The sequence below is a fragment of the Tamandua tetradactyla genome, chromosome 15 (genome assembly GCF_023851605.1).
Source record: "Tamandua tetradactyla isolate mTamTet1 chromosome 15, mTamTet1.pri, whole genome shotgun sequence".
NCBI lineage: Eukaryota > Metazoa > Chordata > Mammalia > Pilosa > Myrmecophagidae > Tamandua > Tamandua tetradactyla.
Genome location: NC_135341.1, coordinates 6778391 through 6799674, shown reverse-complemented (window position 1 = coordinate 6799674; position 21284 = coordinate 6778391). Strand labels below are relative to the sequence as shown.

Genomic DNA, 21284 nt, shown 5'->3' with positions numbered 1-21284 from the left:
TGTCCATATATTTTGCCCATTTTCTAATATGATTGTTTGTCTTACTTTTGAGTTTAAAGTGTTCTCTTTTTTTGTTTTCAATTTAAATCCTTTTTCAGACATGTTTTTCAAATATTTTCTTAGAGTCTGGTTTTCTTTTCAGCTTAACAGTATCTTCCTCAAAGAATTTGTGTTTAATTTTAATGAAGTGCAAGTTATTGATTTTTTCATTGATCATGTTTTGGTGCTGTGTCATTTAGAAAGTTTATAGATATAGGTCTATATTCCATTTTGACTTTAATTTTACAAAGTGTGTAAGGCCTGTGTCTGGAATAATTGTTTTTCCATGGACTTCTAATTGATCCAGCATCTTGTTGATAGGACTATTCTGTATCCATTTAATTGTCTTTGCTCCTTTGACAAAGATCAGGTCCCAATATCTGCGTAGTCTATTTCTGGGCTGTATTATTTTCCAGTGATCTATTTGTTGTTTCTTTTGCCTCTTCCACAATGTATTGATCACTGTGTCTTAATAGTAATGTGTTTTTCTTCTTTAGTATTATATTGACTATTCTGGTTTTGTTTTGCTATCATTGTTGAGTGTTATGTTTTCCATATAAACCTTAGACTCAGTATATTTATGTCCACAAAATAGCTTTCTGGGATTTTGGTTGAGATTGCCCTTAATATTGGTCAAGTTGGGAAGAACTGACCTTTTAATATCTACTCTTCCAGTCCATGAACATGGACTATCTCTCCATTTATTTAGATCTTCTTTGATTGTTTTAATCAGAGTTTTGTAATTTTATGCCTATAGATCCTGCACATTTTATGTTAGATTTGTACCTATTTCATTTTTGATGCCAGTGTAGATGGCATTATGCTTTTAATTTCAAATTCTAATTTTTTGTTGTTGGTATTAAAGGCAAACAGTTGACTTTGATATGCTGTTGCTGTATCCTGTGAGCTTGCTATAATTATTTACTAGCTTCAGAGCTTTTGTTGATTCATTGAGACATTGTACATTGTCATCTACAGACTAAAGACAATTTTATTTCTTCCTTCCCGACTGGTATACCTTTGTTTCCTTCTCTTGTCTTATTGTACTGTCAAGGATTTCCAGTTTAATATTGAGTGAGAGTGCTAAAAGGGATCCTTGCATTTTTTCTCATATTCGGAGGAAAGCTTCCTGTTTCTCACCATCAAGTATGGTACTAGCTGTGCATTTCTTTGTAGACCTCATTTAGCAAGCTTGTAGAAGAAGTCCCCCTCTATTCCCAGTCTGCTGAAAGTTTTAAAAAAAATAATTACCTTTTTATTAGAGAAGTTTTGGGCTTAAAGAATAATCATGCATAAAATACAGGCTTCCCATACACTACCGCACCACCAATACCTCATATTGATGTGGAACATATATTACAATTGACAATAGCACATTATGCTGAGAGTTTTTCTGGTGATTGGTTTTGCATTCTTCCAATGCCTTCTATTCATTAATTTAAATAATCACATAATTTCATTCTTTATCCTGCTGATAATCTGAATTGGGCTAAAACTCTTTAAAGAAATTGAAACAATAACCTAATAGTCTTCAACTAAAGAAAGCATTTTCTTAATTTCCTGCTGATGTGGTAAATTACATATGTTGACTTTCAAATGTTGATTCAACCTTGCATACATGGAAGAAATCCCACGTGGTCATGGTGTATAAATCTTTTTATAATTTCAACATTGTAGATTGCACTTCCTAATATATGCTGAGGATTTTTACATCTCAGTTCTTAAGATAAATTGCTTCATTTTTCTTGTCATGATTTTATGTAATTTTGATATGATGGTAATGTTGACCTCATACAATGAGGTCACTTTCTAATGAGTTAGAAAGTGTTCATTGAGCTTCTATTTTCTGAAATGGATTTTGGAGAAATGGTGTAATTTCTTCCTTTAAGTGTGTGGTAAAATTCAATAATGAAACTATCTGGATCTACTGCTTTCTTCATTTGAAGACTATTTTAGGTTATTGTTTCAATTTCTTTAAGAGGTTGAGCCCGATTCAAATTATCTATTTATCCTTATATGTGTTCTAGTAGTTCGTCTCTTTCAAGGAATTGGTCCAATTCATCTAATTCATCTTTTAATATCCATTAGATCATTAATGATTATACTTTTTCCATTTTTTGTGTTAGTAATTTGTTTTCTCTCTCTCTTTTTTTTCTCTTGCTTAGTCTGGCTAGAGGCTTATCAATTTTATTGATCTTTTCAAAGAACCAAGGTTTGTTTTAATTCTTTTTCCTTACTTAGTTCTGTTTTTAATTACAAATACTTTTCAACTAAATTGTTTTCAGATGAGAGCTAGAACAAACATTCCAGAAATATGGGATGAGAAAAATTTAAACTAGGAGAAGGATTGATGTCAAATTCAAAGAGGCTACTCACACCTAATGTGTGGAGTAAAAGCAAAGTAGGTGAAGAAGCATCAGTAAGATAACATTAGATACTAAGTTGCTTTCCAGAAAGCAAAAATGAGCAGAACAGTCAGAGTAGTGGCAGCAAGCTTGGGCAAGCAAGGAGGCAAGTAGGAGACTACAAAGAGTTCTATTGAGCTTGACTTTAAACAAAATAAAACAAAAAGAAGTATTTATTGAGGGTTTTTTTTTTATTGCCTTTGGTACTGCAAAAGTCATACACATTCATTTAAGAAAATTATAAAATAAATAAAAACAGAGGCAAGCAAAAGAAGAAAATAAAGTAGTGTTAAGCTTAATTCCTCTCCCAAAAGATAACTGCAACTACTATATATATATACTTCCATCTTTATTCTAATTTCGAACAGTTATTATTATACTGTGTTTATTCTTTTGTGACATTCCTTAAATTTAAAAAAATGCTATGGACATACCTGCAAGTTATTAAATATTCTCAGTGCCCTCATTTATAGTGACTGGGGTATTCCAATACACATTTTTAGCCAGACTACTGCAGATGTACATTTAATTCCCTTTTGTTTTGTTTCTATTTTTGCTATCACGAATAAGGATGTAATGGATATACTTGTGGCTATAGTTTGCTTACATCCATGCAAATTTTCTCAGTATGTGTTCATAAAATTAGAAATATTGGGTAAAGAGAATGTAAAATGCCAAGGTTTCTGAGGTACCTTGCTAAATTCTCCTTAAGAAAAGTATATAAGGACATCTTCCAAAGTCCAGGGCCCATCCTGTAAAAGGGCCTCTTTCGACCTTGAGAACATACCTGAATCCAATGTCAAACATTCCTTTCAACTTCTTTTTCTCAAAAAGCAAAAGTTGGACTTTTACAGTGAAGTTTATAAAACTAAACTAATCAAAAAGCTCTAAAAATCACCCAAAAGAATATATATACTTTTGGAAGCACTCTTCATCCTTTCTGTCCCAGTCTTATCACCACCTCTTTCAGGAGACACCCCAGTTCTTACTTTTTAAATAATTGGCACTTTCAGGAGAAAAATATTTCAAATCCAAATAAGGACTGAGCTGGGAAAAAAGAATAATTTCCTTGCTTCCCGTTTTCTAGCTGACCTTGGAACCCACCCGTAAACCTTTGCTGGAATCTGAAGCCATCTCAATATGTAAAAAAAATCTCTTGCGATTTCACCTTTAATCATTTGGACAAAAAAGAATTCTACCTACTGTGTGCACAACCTAATTGTTCATTAGGTGAAGAGAATACTGCCAGGCATATGTTACACATCGTAATAAGGATTGTCCCCATTTGATAGCAAGTCCAGGTAGGAGCAGGAGAGAATGCTGATTTAGAGCTCAGTCTCTGTGGAAAGACAGGCCTGGGTTCAAATCCTTTTTTTAAAAAATATTTGCTGGATGTTGTTGGGCAAGTTGGTTAAATTCTCCAAGTCTCATTCTCCTCATCTATAAAATGTTAAAGACAATAGATGCATATGTCATAATGTGATGGAATGAATTCTATTAAATATCTAGCATAGCACCTGTCATATGGTACATGCTCAGCAAATGTAGGCATAGCAATGAATAAGATTATTAAATACTAATATGCATTTTCAGTGTCTTCTTTTACATCTTTATATGAAAGTTTCTGACCATGAACTGAAGTAAGGTAAAGCCCTATAAATTTGAGGCAACACAAGCCTTTTGAACCCCATCTGCCTTGAAAAAAAAAATGATCATTTTCTCTGTTAAAGCAGCATAGAGCCCTGAAAGCTGGAGAGGCATTTCTCTAGGGTTAGTATTATGTCTAAAAAAAGATTATAGACAATGTTGGTAATTAACTGCTAAATACAGTAGCATTTTCATTTCCTACCACATTTTGAAATGAAGGTTTCAGTTTAATGCTTCATGTGTAGTTTAGTAATTATTTAACTTTTGTTTAAAACTGTATAAAACAGCAACAGATTCCTAGGATCTCTGGACAGTAGAACCTTCCTTTCTTTCATGGTAATTGTAGTTATAAGTGATAACTGTGTAAATAAAGCAATTATTGCACCTTATTTTTATTCAAACTTTTATATTTCAGATGCATTCTTACTGATACTTCTTCATTTTATATGTTCAAAGAGACTTTTATGTACCTATTGTTATTTCTAATTAATGTAAAAGGAAACTGAGGGTCAGAGAGATTGGGTAACCTACATTCAGTCACACGAAATCTACCTGCATCCTTCATTTGTAAGTGCAAAAGTAATTCAGCAACCATTGTTATTATGAACAAAATATTTGCGGCTTTTCCATTTTTCTGCTGCAAATGTAATGTCAGAGACCAGACTGGTACACCCATTCCATAGGATTTCCACCCCCAAGGCAAACCTGATATAGACACTTCCCAGTAAGATAAGATCAATCATGATTACGTTTAGATTGTTCAGCATTTTTTATAAAAATGTTTTCCCTTTTTTCATAATAGTATGATTGCTTTTCTGCAGAACTCATGAATTTATCCATATTGTGTCCCCATAGGACAATCTTATATTCCGAGTTCTTTGCACAAATATTTCAAGTTGAGAAATGAAAGCAGCTAGCTGAACAGTCTGAAAATTTAACAAAGGCATTCTTTGTTGGTTCTGTTATTCTGCTTCACTCTCTTCGAGTAAAAGAAAATGGCCACGGACAGGATTTTCTGAAATGAGGTTCAAGTTAAGAATAATCTCTAATACAAACATCTTAGGAAACTGGTTCTCTATACCAGTTTCTAGTTAAAATGTGGTATGGCCTGGATTTAAGCTGTGGATAATGAGGTTTAAGAAATCCAGGGGAGAAATATAAGCCTTGTCAAATAGCATTAGTAACGAAAATTCTATATACAGGCTAAATGTATAGAATTGAAGCACAGTTTGTCCTAGTGTGTAGAGAGCTTTAATTTAACTTCCAATTCAAGTTGAACTAGGCCAGATGGTTAACAAATGTATTCTCTGTATTCAGATAAAATTAATAGGATGCTCACTAAATAAAAGCTTAAGGACATGAGAGAATGGATGAAAAGTCCTCATTTGTGGCATTGCTTTTTAAAGTAGCACACAATCAGAGAAGAAAACAGACAAAAAGGGAAATTTTGCTTTTATCAACTATTCGTATTTCAAAACCATGTTTAGGCCAACTTTATTTAGAAAATAGGGACAAAATAAGAAAAAGTTTTTGCAAAACCCCTTTTGAAGTAAGTTGAAAGATCATGAATCCCTCATCTAAACTTTGAATGAGAGAGCTGCTTCAGATTGGTTTTTCTTTATTGAGATTTGCAACCTGGCTTGATTTCTACATCATACTGGAGATGATTCAGGAAAGGGGTTTGCAGGGGGTAGAGCAATGTTGCCAGAAATGGCAGATTTCTATAATTAGGAAGAAACTAATTATTCTGACTCACTTTCTACAATGGCACAGTTCTAAGAGATGAAAAATAATCTCCTTTCTGAAGACCCTTTATAGAGTTCCCTTGACCCCTTCTGTTCTTCATATTATTAGCATATTACTTTTGCATTTTAAATACAGTACTTATTTTGAGCCAAAATGAACTGCCAACAAATATTGCATTACTAATAGCATCAATATGAAGGAACCAGGTAAACCCTGCAAAGAAAACTCAGACCACAGAGAAGGAGATGTCTGCTAGTGCTTATAAATGAGTCGGTGGCAACTCAAAGAATTAGAAGATGGATCCTGGTGAATTAGCCAGTTATAGAACAATGTAGAAGAGAATTGGCAGGTAATTTAGCAGGAATTACCTGTCAAAATATAAATACCTTTCCACAAAGGTCATAGAATTAATACTTGCCTGTGGAATGGTTAACGCAAACTAACACAAGCAAGCTATCTGTCATAATGCCTGGTATATAGTAAGCACTCAATTAATGATTGTTGATAGCAATAAATATTACCCAGAGTTTTACACAGGATGCTCTTCTGTTTGGAGAAGTCTGTGTAATTCCCTTCCTTCTTACCACCTGAAAGATTAGCCAAATTGGAAAAACAGTCCTTCACAGTAATGGATACCTGTCTCACATGAGCAATCCCTGCCTTCTTGATGAAGAAATGAGCCAGAACTATGATCAGGAGAAGTCTCACCATAGGAACTAATGCAGAAAGCAGTGGGGTCAGGAACTTTACTTAAAAGGATATGTGTGCAAGCTTGTCTACCTGTTGAATTCATAGGATGGAGATCTGAGTTTTAGTTTATGCATGCGTTATGAATCAATTTTTACTGAATGCCTAGTTATTTAAAATTCTTAATAGAAAGCAGATAAATAAATATGAACTAGGATTCTTGCTTTTAAAATGATTATAATAATACTCTTAAATGATATTGTTTAATGTGTGCTAATAGGGTATGAGCATCCAACGTGGATCATCTCATTTAGTCCTCATACTAATCCTGTGAATTATGCACTACTAATCCCCATTCTATAAATGAAAAAAATCATGCCTTAAAGGCTCAAAGAAACATGGCTTTTAGGGATAAGACCTTCATTCTAAATGTATTGCATGATAATTTTTATTCCATTATCATAGACATTATTATTAAGCATCATTATACTATTATTTGCATAGAATGTTATATCTTGGAAAAATTAGCCTGCAATAAAGAACTAAAACAAATTCAACTTCCATTGATTTCAGTTCTTCCCACACACTGCCCACGTGCAATGGCTTCAGAAAAAAGAGAGGGTGTGAAATCTAAAAAAGCTTATTCAGTGGCATCATAAGAAGTTCTAGGAAAAATTGGAACTTTCACTGAAATACATATGTATTTTTAAATAATCCACATTTTGCATTTATTCTTACTGCCTCTATATCCCACATTACTAAAGATAATCAAGAGGATCATGGTGTTCTTATTTAACAGTGACATAATAGATCTGAAAAATTTTCAGCATTTAATTAGTAGCTGTGAAATCCTATAAAATTGCTTGATTTTTCTCCATTAGAATTTGTTAACATGAAATGCAGTGACAAAATGTAAGGCTATGATTTTTAACTATTTTTCAATTTTTAAAAAATGTGAGTGATTAGTTTTTGATGAGCTGAATTGGTCTGAAGATTCTAAAATGTTTGGAGCATAAAATATTATATTCAAAAGGAATCTACCATATCACATGCTTCAATCACTGTGTGGATAAAAAGTAGCAAAGCTAGCATTTGAACTCAGGTATTCAGTCTCATTTTGTCAATTTTCTGACTTAATTCAGAAAAAAAGAGTACATGAACGTAATTGAAACAAGCACACACAGAGGACACATTTTTGGCATCATACGTGACTTGATCTAGGCAATTTCAAGTTTCTCTCCTCTGTTTTAGCTTTGAATTTCAAAGTTATCTTTTTCTATGTGGTGGGAAATTTGTTGACAAGATGCTCCAATTTTCCTTATCCTACTGTCTCAGCAGATCCCAGCAGGAAGAGAGCCTCTCCAAAAGCTCTTCCAAAGGTAGTCCTAGAATTGAGTTTAGTTACTCTGGCAGATTTGGCCTGGTTCCCAGTCTTGACAGATTATGGTGGCTTGGCCTGGTGTGCAAGATTGTGCAAGCAAGGCCTGATTCATGTGCTCTTTCCTGAAGCCAAAAGTTTTAGCCAGCCCCACTTAAATCATCTGGATTAAAGTAGGGAGGATTGCATTTCTAAGGAAAATCAAAATACAGGCAAAAAAACAAACATAAGTCTATTGCACACTTGGAATCCAGGACTCTGAATCTTGTATTTTTCTTCAAAATTGAAAGGTGTTATGTGAGAACCTAGTGCACTGAGTCATCTACCCTTGTTCAATATTGAATGGTTTATGGGAGAAGGTTTATAATTCAAATACAATTGGAGTAACAAAGTAGAAAATTCTAGAAAAATGTGATTTTGAAAGTGAAAAACTCATCTGCCTCTGTTCAATTTTGTGTCTCTTTTGCATTTCATGCCTTCGATATAATTCTGCTATAATTTTGTCCCTGTAGAGCACTATCTCAAAATATGTTCCATGGCTCATGGATTTTTACAAAGGTTCTTTGAAAGAATGTCTATCTACTCTTTATTTCATTGTGTATGCCATAAATGCTAAGTTCCATAAACTTTCCTTTCTATGTAGAAAGTATTACTTGCATTTGGTATTGTAATCAACATATGATTGAGGTTTTTTTAGCTTTTTATTTTTTATTTTATTTTTATTTTTTTTTGGCTATTTTTTTTTATTAATTAAAGAAAAAAAAGAAATTAACACAACATTTAGAAATCATTCCATTCTACATATGCAATCAGTAATTCTTAACATCATCACATAGATGCATGATCATCATTTCTTAGTACATTTGCATCGATTTAGGAAAAGGACTAGCAAAACAACAGAAAAAGATATAGAATGTTAATATAGAGAAAAAAATAAAAATAATAATAATAATAAAAAAAGAAAAGGAAAAAGGAAAAAACAAAAGACACAAACAATCAAACAAACAAACAAACAAACAAAAACTATAGCTCAGATGCAGCTTCATTCAGTATTTTAACATAATTACATTACAATTAGGTAGTATTGTGCTGTCCATTTTTGAGTTTTTGTATCTAGTCCTGTTGCACAGTCTGTATCCCTTCAGCTCCAATTACCCATTATCTTACCCTGTTTCTAACTCCTGCTGGTCTCTGTTACCAATGACATATCCCAAGTTTATTCTCGAATGTCGGTTCACATCAGTCGGACCATACAGTATTTGTCCTTTAGTTTTTGGCTAGACTCACTCATTAGCTTTTTATTTTGAAATAATTTCAAACTTACATGAGAGTTCCAAAAATAATTCATATCCCATGCAGAAAAGTCCAATGCACCCTCACCCCTCTCGGATACCCAATCCACCAATTTTAAAATTTTGCTGCTGTGGCTGAGTCATTTTTTCTCTCTTTCTCTTTCTCTGTCTCTCTGTTTTCTGAACATTTGATAGAAGGCTGCACAGTCATAACTCTTGAGCACATAATATTTCCATGTTCATTTCCTTCCAACAAGAATATTTACTTATATAATCATGTTAAGTACAATTGAGTTCAAGAAATTGAACATTGATAGAAATCTCACATTCTATATTCCAATTTTTTCTTATGTGCCAATGTACTTTTGAGAATTTTCTCCTCCATTCTTAGACCACATACAGTATCATGTATTGCATTTACTTGCCATTATATCTTTTTTTTTTTTTAGCTGTGGAAACATATATGCAACATAAATTTTCCCTTCCCAATCCCTGTCAGGCGTGACATTCAGTGGGATAAATCACACTCACAGTGTTGCAGTACCCTCTCCACCATTCATTACCAGAACTTTCCCTGTACTTGAAACCAAAATCTTGTACTCATTTTGCATTCATTCCCGATTCTCCCTACACCTCACTCCTGGTAGTGTGGAATCAGTCTCTTTGAGTTTGCATATTCTGACATTTTCTTGTGGTTGCTGTAGGGCTTAAGTTTAACATCCTAACTCTATAACAATCTCATAAAATTAAAAAAAAAAAACTTCAAAGGCAAACATAAACTATGTTACTATACCCCTCTGAAACTGTACCTTTATGTGGTTTTTGGCACAAACTAGATAATTATGCATTATGAATTTAAAATCATTAGTTGTCATTGAATTTTATGCTTTTATTTTAGAGTAGAGTTAAAATAAAAAATAAATAATAGTAGTATTTATATTCACCCATCTCATTATCTTTATTGGAGATCTTTATTCATTCATGTGACTTCGGTCAGTTTTCTAGTATCCTTTCTTTTCATCCTGCCATATTTTCTTTAAAATTTTTGTAGGGCTGGTCTAGTGATGACAAATTCCCTCAGCTTTTATTTAACTGGATATGTCTTAATCCTTCCTTCATTTTTGAAAGAGACTATTGCCAAATATTGAATTCTTGATTGGCATTGTTTTTGCTTTCAGCACCTTAAATATGTCTACCCGCTATATCATGCCTCTATAGTTTCCAATAAAAAATGAACATAATCGTATTTAAGCTCCCTTACATGGGGCACGTTGTTTCTCTTTTTCAGCTTTTAGGATTCTTTCTTTGTCTCTTTCCACAGTTTGTATGGTGTGGTGTGGATCTATTTTGGTTTATCCTGTTTGGAGTTTGTTGAGCATTTTTAAGTGTATATTTATGTTTTTTGTTAAATTTGAAGTTTTCAGTCTTTATTTCTTTGAATATTCTCTGTTCCTTTCTCTCATTCTTCTTCTGAGACATCCACAATGCGTATATGGTACACTTGATTACGTCCCACAGGTTCCTCAGATTTTGTTTGCTTTTCTTCATTCTTTCTTCTTTCTGCTTCTCTGAGCTGATGATTTCAAGTGTCTTGTTTTCAAGTTCATTGATCTTTCTTCTGCCAGGCCCAATCTGCTCTTTAACCCATCTAGGAAATTGTTATTTGCTATTACTCTGGTCTTCAGCTCTGTTTGATTCTTTTCCGTAATTTCCATGTCTCTATTGTTATTCAGTTTGTGTTCATCTGTCATTTTCCTGATTTCCTTTAGTTCTTTGTCCGTGTTTTTCTTTAGATCTCTGAGCACATTTATGACCATTTTTTAATGTTTTGTTGGATGTTTCTGGTCTGATTCTCCTTACTGTTAGTTTCAAATGCTTCAATCTTCTCCTTTGCCTGGGCCACCACTTTCTGTTTGTTAATACGTTTTATAACCTTTTTTGAAACCTGGACATTTCAATATTTTAATGTATTATCACTGGAATTTAGACTGAAAGATATGTGCTCCTTAAGCTTATGTCCAGCTGATGTTATGGCAGAGCCTTCCATTTAAATGCCTGGAACTAACAATGACCACAACAAAAACAAAAACAGAAGGAAAAAATGGAAATGCCTTTTTCGTTTTTGCTGATTGATCTATAGGAATCCTCTTGCTCAAAATTTATCCATACAATGAGACAGAAGACTTGCTCTAGGTTAAAGCATGGGGCCTCCTTGATCCTTTCTATACAAGCCTCTTTGGCATGCTATTTGGCCCTAATAATTCCCCTGTTTACATGCATATAAACGTCTCTTGCTCCCTAAGAAACTGTTTTCTTATGGCTCTGGGCCATTGTGTGTGCAGACATCAATCCCTTTTCCCAGTCAGCCACTAGACTGCTCTCCCATAGCATTGTGTAGGAAAGCTGGGTGAGTCACCTTCTATATGCAGGCCAAGTTCTGTAACAGCAAATCCCTCAAGCCAAAATGAGACATACATATTCTCTGTATGTGCATGAGGGATCCACACTAGGACGGTAGGCCAAGAAACATGTAGCATCAAACAAAATTCCACAGAAGTTAAAATTGGCTCAGTCCTGTAGGGGAGCTCTGGGGAAAGTACAGGTCATACCTAGAAGCATCCTAACCAGAACAAAGGGAGCAGGAGTATATTTACACACCAAAGGCTGCTCCTGGGGGCACGTAAATTCCCAGATGCCTTGTGCTTTCTTAGTTTGAGAGTAAAGTTGGCTACAGCAACTAGGAAGCGGTCTGCCAACAAAGAAATTCAAAAACTGTATTTTGAGGGTAAAAGCATGTGGGGGTCTGGACTGGAGAAAGATTTGGAAAGGATATGAGTGGAGCACTGACATTTTCTGCTATACTAACCCTTTTGGAAAAGCATACCTGTATGGGATACCCCTCTTCACCTATCAAAGAAAAAAATGCTTTCCTGGTGAGACTTCATTCTTATCAGTGGAATAGTTTTCTTTTGAAAAGCAGAAATAGTTGCAATAGGTGGGACTTGTTTTGGTCTCATAGTTTGTGGTCAATTAACAGCAACCATTTGCTGTGATGTTTCAATTATTATTAATGTCAACATGTTCAAACATATGGATCAGAGACTTAGGTGTTTAACTATGCAAAAAATCAACCTATCTTCACAATCAAAATAGTTAGGACAAATATGGGGAAAATTGTCAATCTTCACCGAATTTTTGTTCATCTGAATACTTTAGGTTAAATGTATTTTTAGCATGTTCTTGAAATAAACCTCAGAAATACCTGGTCATAAAGTATAGGGAAGGATGGTGAATTCAAACAGGTAGCAGAGCCTGTATTCATTTTTCATTTTTTTTAAAAATGGTTTTCCTTAGAAAACTTTTACTATACAGGAACTATGTGCTCATTGTAAGAAAAAAAATGAAAATAGAGATGATTGGAGAAGGAAATACAAAGATTTCATATCCCAACTACCCAGAGGTAATCACTGTAACAAGTTCATATATATATTTTCTGATTTTTATTGAAATATATTTATTCTTAAGTACGGATCATACTGCATATGCTGTAAAAATTCACCAGACTTTGTGAACATCTTTCTATGTAAATAAATTTTTTTCTGGGTCTTTATTTTTGTTATTTAGTATTGCATAAATGAATGCATAAGAAAACTTAGTTATCGGAGTTTAATTGTGGCCAGTAATACAGCATCTTACCAAAATGGCAACCTAAATTTGTGTTGTGTGAGACTTTTAAAAGCACAAAAATAAATTTATGAAAATATGTATTTTATTTTGTGTTTAACAGAATTCAAGTTATAAGAGGTGATTCACACATTGATTTTGGCATACTTTTTCTGAAAAATATGTACAAGTGCATGTTATAACTTTTTGCACTTTACCTTTGATTTGCACAGGAGGATCAAATTTTTTTTGCCAGGAAAACAATTCTAGGGCTTTATCAGTTTTTTTGTTTCATTTAAAGCCTCTGCTTAAGCACACTCACCAAGTTCCTTCTATGGTAGTTTCCTGTTCAAACTCAACAGATCCTTATTTGTCAACCATTTTGCATGTGATGAGACTGTTTTCCCACCACAGTTTTGTTGATTTGAAGACATTCTGCATCTTTACAAGCTCCACAACTGAACTTTGAAAATTGATTTTATATCATTAATATTAATTTGAAATAAATTTTAAACAGAAATATTTAAAACATCTTGCAATTTGTAAGAGACATTAGAATGGACAGAAAGAGAGGACAGATGTTAATGTGGAAAAACTGAGGATTAATTTTATAAATGATCAATCTATTAGTGGATCTTTTTTTTGTTATAACTTTTTTCCCCTGTATTTCCTTGTATTATACCAGTAATAGTGAGGATTTTTACACCAAGAGTTTCTAAAGTCATTCCTTGTTAATTATTTAGATTCACTCATTATAAAGTTTATTTTTGTTATCTAAAAAGATTCTATGAACATTCTTATTTAATTAAGCTAAATTCCTACAAATGAAGACACTCTACAAATCCTTTCTACCAGAAGACAGATTACAATGTGAATTCATATTTTTTTTAAAGATTGGACATAAGTCAATTATTTCGTGATTTATAGAACCTATTTTCCCAATTCACATGGATCAATGTTATAGTTCTGATCCCTCCTGATAATCCAGCTCTCCCATCACATATGTCTTCAGTGACCTATTAGGACTGATTTAGCTATTGCCTTAGAGACTATTAATGTAGGTAAAGTCTGCCTAATCTTAAACGTCATATTCTAACAGAGAACTTTGTGGCTACCATATTTAAACTGATATAACTGTAACTACCATATTTAAACTGATATAACTATAACCTTTGTTTCAGGTATTAGAGTGTATGATTTTTTGGTTTTAAAAATTTGTTTATTATCTGTTTCTTCTTAGTCTGTAAGCTCCATGAAAGCAGGAAACATGCCTGTTTTCTTCACCAATATAAACCTTGCACATAGCCACCCTAACTTGTGCACATGGCAAGCACTTAATAAAGTGTTAAATGGCTGGATGAGTGAATGGTGAATGATTACATAATGTGAAAACTAGTTTTTCCTTGAGAGTTATATTTTTAAGGACACGCTTATCCTGCTGTTGTGAAGACTAAACCGTCTAATGAGGTATAATTGTTTAGTCCAGTCCCTGATATTAGTTGGAGGAGGTTGGATGGAAGTCCATTGCCAGGGAAAATCAAGTACAGCCAATCCAAAGCTATCCTTGAAATCCCGAACTTTCAACAGGAAGATGAAGGATTCTATGAGTGCACTGCAGGAAACCTTCGAGGAAGAAACATTGCAAAGGGTCAACTCATTTTCTATGGTAAGCTAATAGAATTTCAAAAAGAATATTTAATATTTGGTAATATCCTCCATAGTAAATAGTGAAAATCATCAGCATGTTGTGGAAAAATGTCATGGAAGAAATAGGGAAGACATGTTTTTAGGTCAGGATCCTTAATACAATGATTAGCAGGAAGGAGTGACTATCTTTAAAATATGACTTTAATTCCAGCATGGTCCATGCATGCTATTGTTTATTATAATTGCCTTGAAATATCAGCAATGTCATGTTAAAACCATAAAGTTTATAGCACAATGTAGCATGGAATCCAATATATTCCCCATAAAACATTCAGCAGCAGCCTATGGCAATCATAATTATAATTCTGCAGAGAATCTACAAATGAAGGAGAAAAATGATAGGAAAGAATAATACTGAAATGGTGGTTTTTAATATTTGTTTCTACTTCCCAGGCTTTGTGTATCCAAATGTAAGTAACAAAAGCAAAAAGCTGCATTACTTCATTAAGAATATGTTTGCCTCATTCATCAAAATCTCTTATGAACTTAAGAGAGATGATGAAAGATATATTAGCTAAATGCTGCCTTTATGCATTCTTTCATTCAGGCCAAGATACACACTTGCTTGACATTTTCTTTTTTTTAATTAAACAAACTATAAAAGATACCTCTAAATTACCAAAATGTTTGGTTCTTTAATAAATATCCTTAACTTCTTTGCTGAATTCAATATATCTGCCCTAGAGAACTTTTAAAAATTATTTATACATGGCCAGGAATACTTTCCTATGTGACATGTTTATAATCAATGATAAAGTGACTGGAGAAAAAAAATCTTTTTTTGATAACTAGAAAACTCCAAGGTGTTCTAATTGCCTCATAGGAATGCCAAGTGCATGCCCTGTGGGAGGCTGTGTTGTGCCTTGGTTATATTATTTTCCATTTCCTTTAGAATTTCTAGTTTTAGCCTGGAACAAAACTGGAATTTTATATATAGAAGATCATTTCCTAATGATTATTACCTTACCATTTTAGCAATGCTAACCAAGAACAAAATACACTTTCAAAAGCTCCTACTTTTTAAAAGAAAGACTTTAGAATTCAAAATTCCTTATAAATAAAATAGTAGGGATGCATCTGGGAGTTTTTCATGACACCATGATATTAAGAGCTTTGGTTAGTTTTTAACAAAAATTTTCCATTTTTTGCATTCAGCGAACAAAGATATAACTTTGAGAGATGAAATGGAACATAGAGGTATTTATATATTTGAAATCAATAATAAGGTTTATTTCCCTACATCGATATAGCAGTCAGCTTACATAGAAAAATATAGATTTTTAAAATATTAATTCATTTAATTCTTACAATAATCTTAAAATGCACAAAACAGGTTCCAGTGGCATTGTAAGTAGGAAACCTAAGATGAATTGAGCAAAATCTCACAGATCATGATTGTCAGAGCCAAGGTATGAGGAAGAGTCCTCTGAAAGTTGACTCTCTTTACCTTACCATAACATTTCAACCTGGCAGCCAGCATCCATGGACAGTACTTTTCACACAGCCAGATTAGCCATTTAGCATCCAAGTCATCCTCGTGGAGGAGAAATGGGTAAATGGTCATCAAAAAATTAGTATGGTTTTTGGACACATATTAAATCACATGTCGAAGTGTTCCCTAAGAAAGCAGAGAATTGATTGAATTACTGGAGAACTGAATGATGCTTGTAACATCTAAGAGAAGGCTCCTTCAGCATTATATTATTACTGTGTTTGTTACATTTTAAACCATGGTAATATAAGATATCCCTCTATATTGTGTCTTTATAACATTCCCTAAAAACCTAAATATTGTTATTATTCCAGGAAATAGAACAGATTCAGAAGTATTGAGTGGGTCTCCCAAACCAAACAGTTAATATTTTAAAAAAGAAAATCCGAGGCCATATATATATATAGACTCCCCCAAAGCCTAAGCTCTTTTTTTCCATGAATTAACTGTTCAATATAACATTTAAATTTTTACTCTTCATGATTCTGAGAATTAAAATAATGCACATATTAAATAAATAACTATATTTTAAAGTTATAATTATTGCATTAAAGAGCACAGCTGCTATACATTAAACTTTAAAAATTATGTAAAATGTATATATAAGTGAATAGCATGCATTTCTTCTCCCAAGTCAAACATGTGTCAGGACAACATATAAGGTATTATCTATAAATTAAAAAATTATTTATGATATCCAGAAATATGATTCAATTCCATCAATACAGCCACTTATTCTAATTCTTGCCATACTTTTTTCCTTAAGGCTGTGGGAATTATGTTCTATACGTGAAATTGTCCTGATTTCCATGCGTTAGGCTTAGTTCTTATCAGCCAGAGACATCTCAGTTCCTTCTTCTGAGTGATAGGCTCCCGGAAGGAACTGCTAACTTAGTGGTGGCAGGTGTTGCTGTGGAAAAATCCCAAAAGTAAGTCAGACTTGGGTTCTGTATTGGGAACCTTTGCCCCACTTCTTGCCCCAGCTTCTAGTGTAGCAAACAGTTCAGCACTAGGCTTTTCAAGTGCAAACCAACAGAGTCTCATCTCAGATGCTAAATAAAGTATGCCTTGTTTCCTGCCCTCAGTTTTCTTTGGCCCCTTCAATAACAATCTGCAAGTGTCAGTAGTTAAGGCCCGTTCTTCCCATAAGTGCTTAGGAACTGGAGCCAATGACCGAACACTTCCCCATTCTTTCCCTGGATACATGTACAGTTCATAAAACTTCTTAGAAATTCACAAAGGATGGAGTACAAGTGGCTAACTCAAGGATGTATTCATTCCCTTTCTTTCCTGTTGACAACCCATTTTCCTAATACCTTCTTCTTGGAGTAGCATTCCCAAAGAATCAAACAATCCTTTGAGTTAGGCTGTGCTTTCAAGGTTCAAACTTTGACTTTTTTGTTTATAAGTGTTGTATTAAGCAGGTTACCCATCATTTCTGCAAATACGCAGAGGGTTGGTAGAGAGTAGTAAATGCAATTACACTGTAAAACATTTAGCTTGTAGAAGCCTGCGATTCCAAAGGAAGACTCATCTATTCCTACAGACCTAAATAAAGGAGAAGGATTACTTAGCACATCCTAGCAGTTTCCCATCATCTTTACGGGAGAAATATTAATATTAAAACATTAAACTTACACTCCACTTGTTTTTCATGAATGATAGTAAGAATAGTACCAACTTAAATTTTTATTATTATTATTATTTTAGATACATTAATCTAGGAGGGCTTACCCATTTGGAGTATATCCACTTTTTCTAATGCCTTTTTGCATATGGAAATATTTTAAATACAAACAACTTAAAAAAATTTTGTACTAAATGATTTTTCTAAATCACTTTCAGGTCTATGCATCTGTGATTAAAGTTCATCAATAGTCAATTTGAAAAGAAATGGAGTTTTTAGCTGACTACAAATATAAAATAAGCTAATGACCTAATTTGGCTGTTAAAGTGGCTGTGTGGTCCTTAACTGTGTTTAAAACAATCTGATGTTCATATCACAGGGAGCAATAGTTCTCACTGTCTGCTTTTTTCTTTTTTTATTAATTAAAAATTTTTTTTAAAAAATATAACAGCAAACACAAACATTCTTAACTTATGATCATTACATTCTGTATATATAATCAGTGATTTACAATATCATCACATAGTTGCATATTCATCATCATGATCATTTCTTAGAACATTTGCATCAATTCAGGAAAAGAAATAAAAAGACAACAGAAAAAACTCATACATACCATACTCCTAAATTTAGTTTAACATTTGTTCTCCCTATTATTTATTTTTATTCCATATGTTTTACTCATCTGTTGATAAGATAGATAAAAAGTACATCAGACACAAGGTTTTCACAATCACACAGTCACATTGTGAAAGTATATCATTATACAATCATCTTCAAGAAACATGGCAACTGGAACACAGCTCTACATTTTCAGGCAGTTCCCTCCAGTCTCTCCATTACATCTTGACTAGCAAGGTGATGTCTATTTAATGTGTAAGAATAACCTCCAGGATAACCTCTAGATTCTGTTTGGAATCAATCTCTCAGCCACTGACATTTTATTTTTTCTCATTTCACTCTTCCCCCTTTTTTGTTGAGAAGGTTTTCTCAATCCCTTGATGCTGAGTCTCAGCTCATTCTAGGAAATCTGTCCCATGTTGCCAGAAAGGAACACACCCCTGGGAGTCATGTCCCACGTAGACAGGGGGAGGGTGGTGAGTTTACTTGTTGTGTTGGCTGGAGAGAGAGGCCACATCTGAACAACAAAAGAGGTTCTCTTGGGGTGGGTTCTTAGGCCTAAGTTCAAGTAGGCTTGACCTATCCTTTGTGGGGTTAAGTTTCATATGAACAAACTCCAAGCCTGGGGGCTCAGCTTGTTGCTTTGATTGTCTGCACTGCCTGTGAGAATAATCAAGAATTCAACTTCAGGAGTTGAATTTTCCCCCTTTCTAACCATTCCCTGAAGGGAACTTTGCAAATACTTTTTTATTCACTGTTCAAATCACTCTGGAATTTATCAGGGTATCACTCTGGACAAACCAACAAAATCTCATGCCCTACTCAAGGTTCCATGTACTCATGGTGTTCAATTAAGCTGTCTCCATAAGTTATATTAGGAAATGCACTAGTCACAATATGAATTTTGTACCAAATAAACATTTCTTGCTTTAGTCTCACACACGTTAAAAATTTTAAATATTAGTTAGCATCTATTTTCAACACCCTGCAGTAATGACATTCCTTTGTTCTTCCTCATACAAAAACATTTTTTAAATATGTACAATTAGTCACTATCATTATACACTCTAGGCGTTCCTAGATTATACCATCTCAGTCTTTATCGTCCATCTTTCTTTCTGATTTCATTTGTGCCCCCAGCCCTCCTCCCTCTATCGTTCTCACATTCCGCTTCATTCAGTGTTTTAACATAATTGTATTACAGATTAGGTAGTAATACCAACTTAAATTTAACTAGGATTTTACCAATCAATTATGCCATTTGATTTTTGTTTGTTTATTTAGCCTTAATACTTTGTAGAACTATGTCAGATTAGAAAATAAATTCTGAAAAACCATGTCTAAGATTACAGTTAGATGTTGAACCTGCATATAATTACAAAAGTTTTGATTTCTTGTCAAGAATTTCACTTAGAAAAAATATTTAATTGGATTATCATCCTACCAAAAGGTTTATACTTCAAGCTACTGAGTTGTAGTTGTGCCTTATACAGGTATTCTTACTTGTAGTTAGTTCAAACTATTTATTAGTCTAAACTAATTAATGCAGTTAATGGACATTTGCCCAGAGATGATTTAGATTCCACGTACATTTTCTTCTAATATTTAGCATAAGATTGTTCTTCTCTGGTCCTGTTCTGCCTTTTGATCTTTTCCCACAACTGCAAAGTTGTTATACAGGTGCAACAAAATAACCAATGATCAATGTTTAACTTAATACCCACTGATATTTGCAACAGGATCTCTGTTGTCCCACATTGAAGCTCCTGTGTTTCCCCCCAGTGAGATTTTGTGTGGACAGTAAAAATGGTCCCAGTTATACTGATCCTCTAATTTCTATAGGTCTTGGATTACAGCATAATATCTTAGATAATTGTCATGCCTAATGGTTGCTCTTGCCTCTTTCGAAACAGCCCCACCAAAATGGGAACAAAAAATCCAAAATACATACCTGTCTATCTATGACAACTTGTTTTGGGAATGCAAAGCTAGTGGAAATCCAGACCCTTGGTACACATGGTTGAAGGACGGTGAGCGCCTCATCCAGGAGGTAAGCAATTATGTTGATATTAATAATTCATCTACTGTACTAAGTAAATTTATATATATATATATATACACACACACTTATGTAAGTGTGTATATGTTAAATGATTTACTTAATCCTTAAAATCTTGCCAAGTAGCTATTAATATTATACCCATTTTTCAAATGAGAAAACTAAGGGTGGGAAGGAATAATAACTGGCAGAATATCTGATAGCTAGTCAATATTAGATCCATATTCAAATATAATGATCCCAGTAATCATCATTTATTGAGCTCTTATATGATACAAGTCCTCTGTTAAATACTTTTCATGTATTATCTTATTCTGTTTTTACAACATCCTTATAAAAGAGATACTAATATTAATGTTTTATATAGATGAAGGAAATAAGTCTCAGAGAGGTTAAACCAATTGTCAAAGTCATGCAGCAGCTAGTAAATATTAGAGTAAAGTGTAAACTGGCTCTAACTTCAGGTTACAGGCAGTTATCCATATTTTTCAATACAAAGCATACTTTCTTTACAATATCCGGAAAATAAGACAGAGTTTGCTCCTCTTCAAAATATCCAGATAATTCTGTTAATTCTCCATTTTACTTTGCACAGATAGAGATACAATGAACATCTTAAACATTTGTTGTCTGGAGACTGAATATAATGCTGTTCTTTGTTTCAGCTTTAGTGGAATTTTCTTCCTATATTCCTTTTGCATATAACATTCTCTGTTCCCTCCAGCCTACTTTTATTATCTTTAGAAGATGGTAATAGGTATCTTGAAATATTTAGTTTTAAGTTATATTTGCACTATTAAACTATTTCATTATGTGCTGTCAAAATTTTATTTCTATGCCCCAAATGGGACTCTAACAGATTCTGGCTGTTTAAGTGTACTTTATAAAGGCTGCAGAAAAGAAAGACTCAGTTCCTCCAAA

General features: G+C 33.4%; 1 protein-coding gene across 3 annotated transcripts in view; it reads left to right on the top strand.

Annotated features, from left to right (window-relative positions):
• Positions 1–21284, top strand: part of CNTN6 (contactin 6) — a 386131-nt gene that overhangs the window by 280076 nt on the left and 84771 nt on the right. For all 3 annotated transcript variants that reach the window (XM_077128663.1, XM_077128662.1, XM_077128664.1), the window contains 2 exons: positions 14339–14523; positions 20218–20354. In XM_077128663.1, the coding sequence (XP_076984778.1) occupies positions 14339–14523; positions 20218–20354 (322 nt within the window). The remainder of the gene's footprint in view (positions 1–14338; positions 14524–20217; positions 20355–21284) is intronic.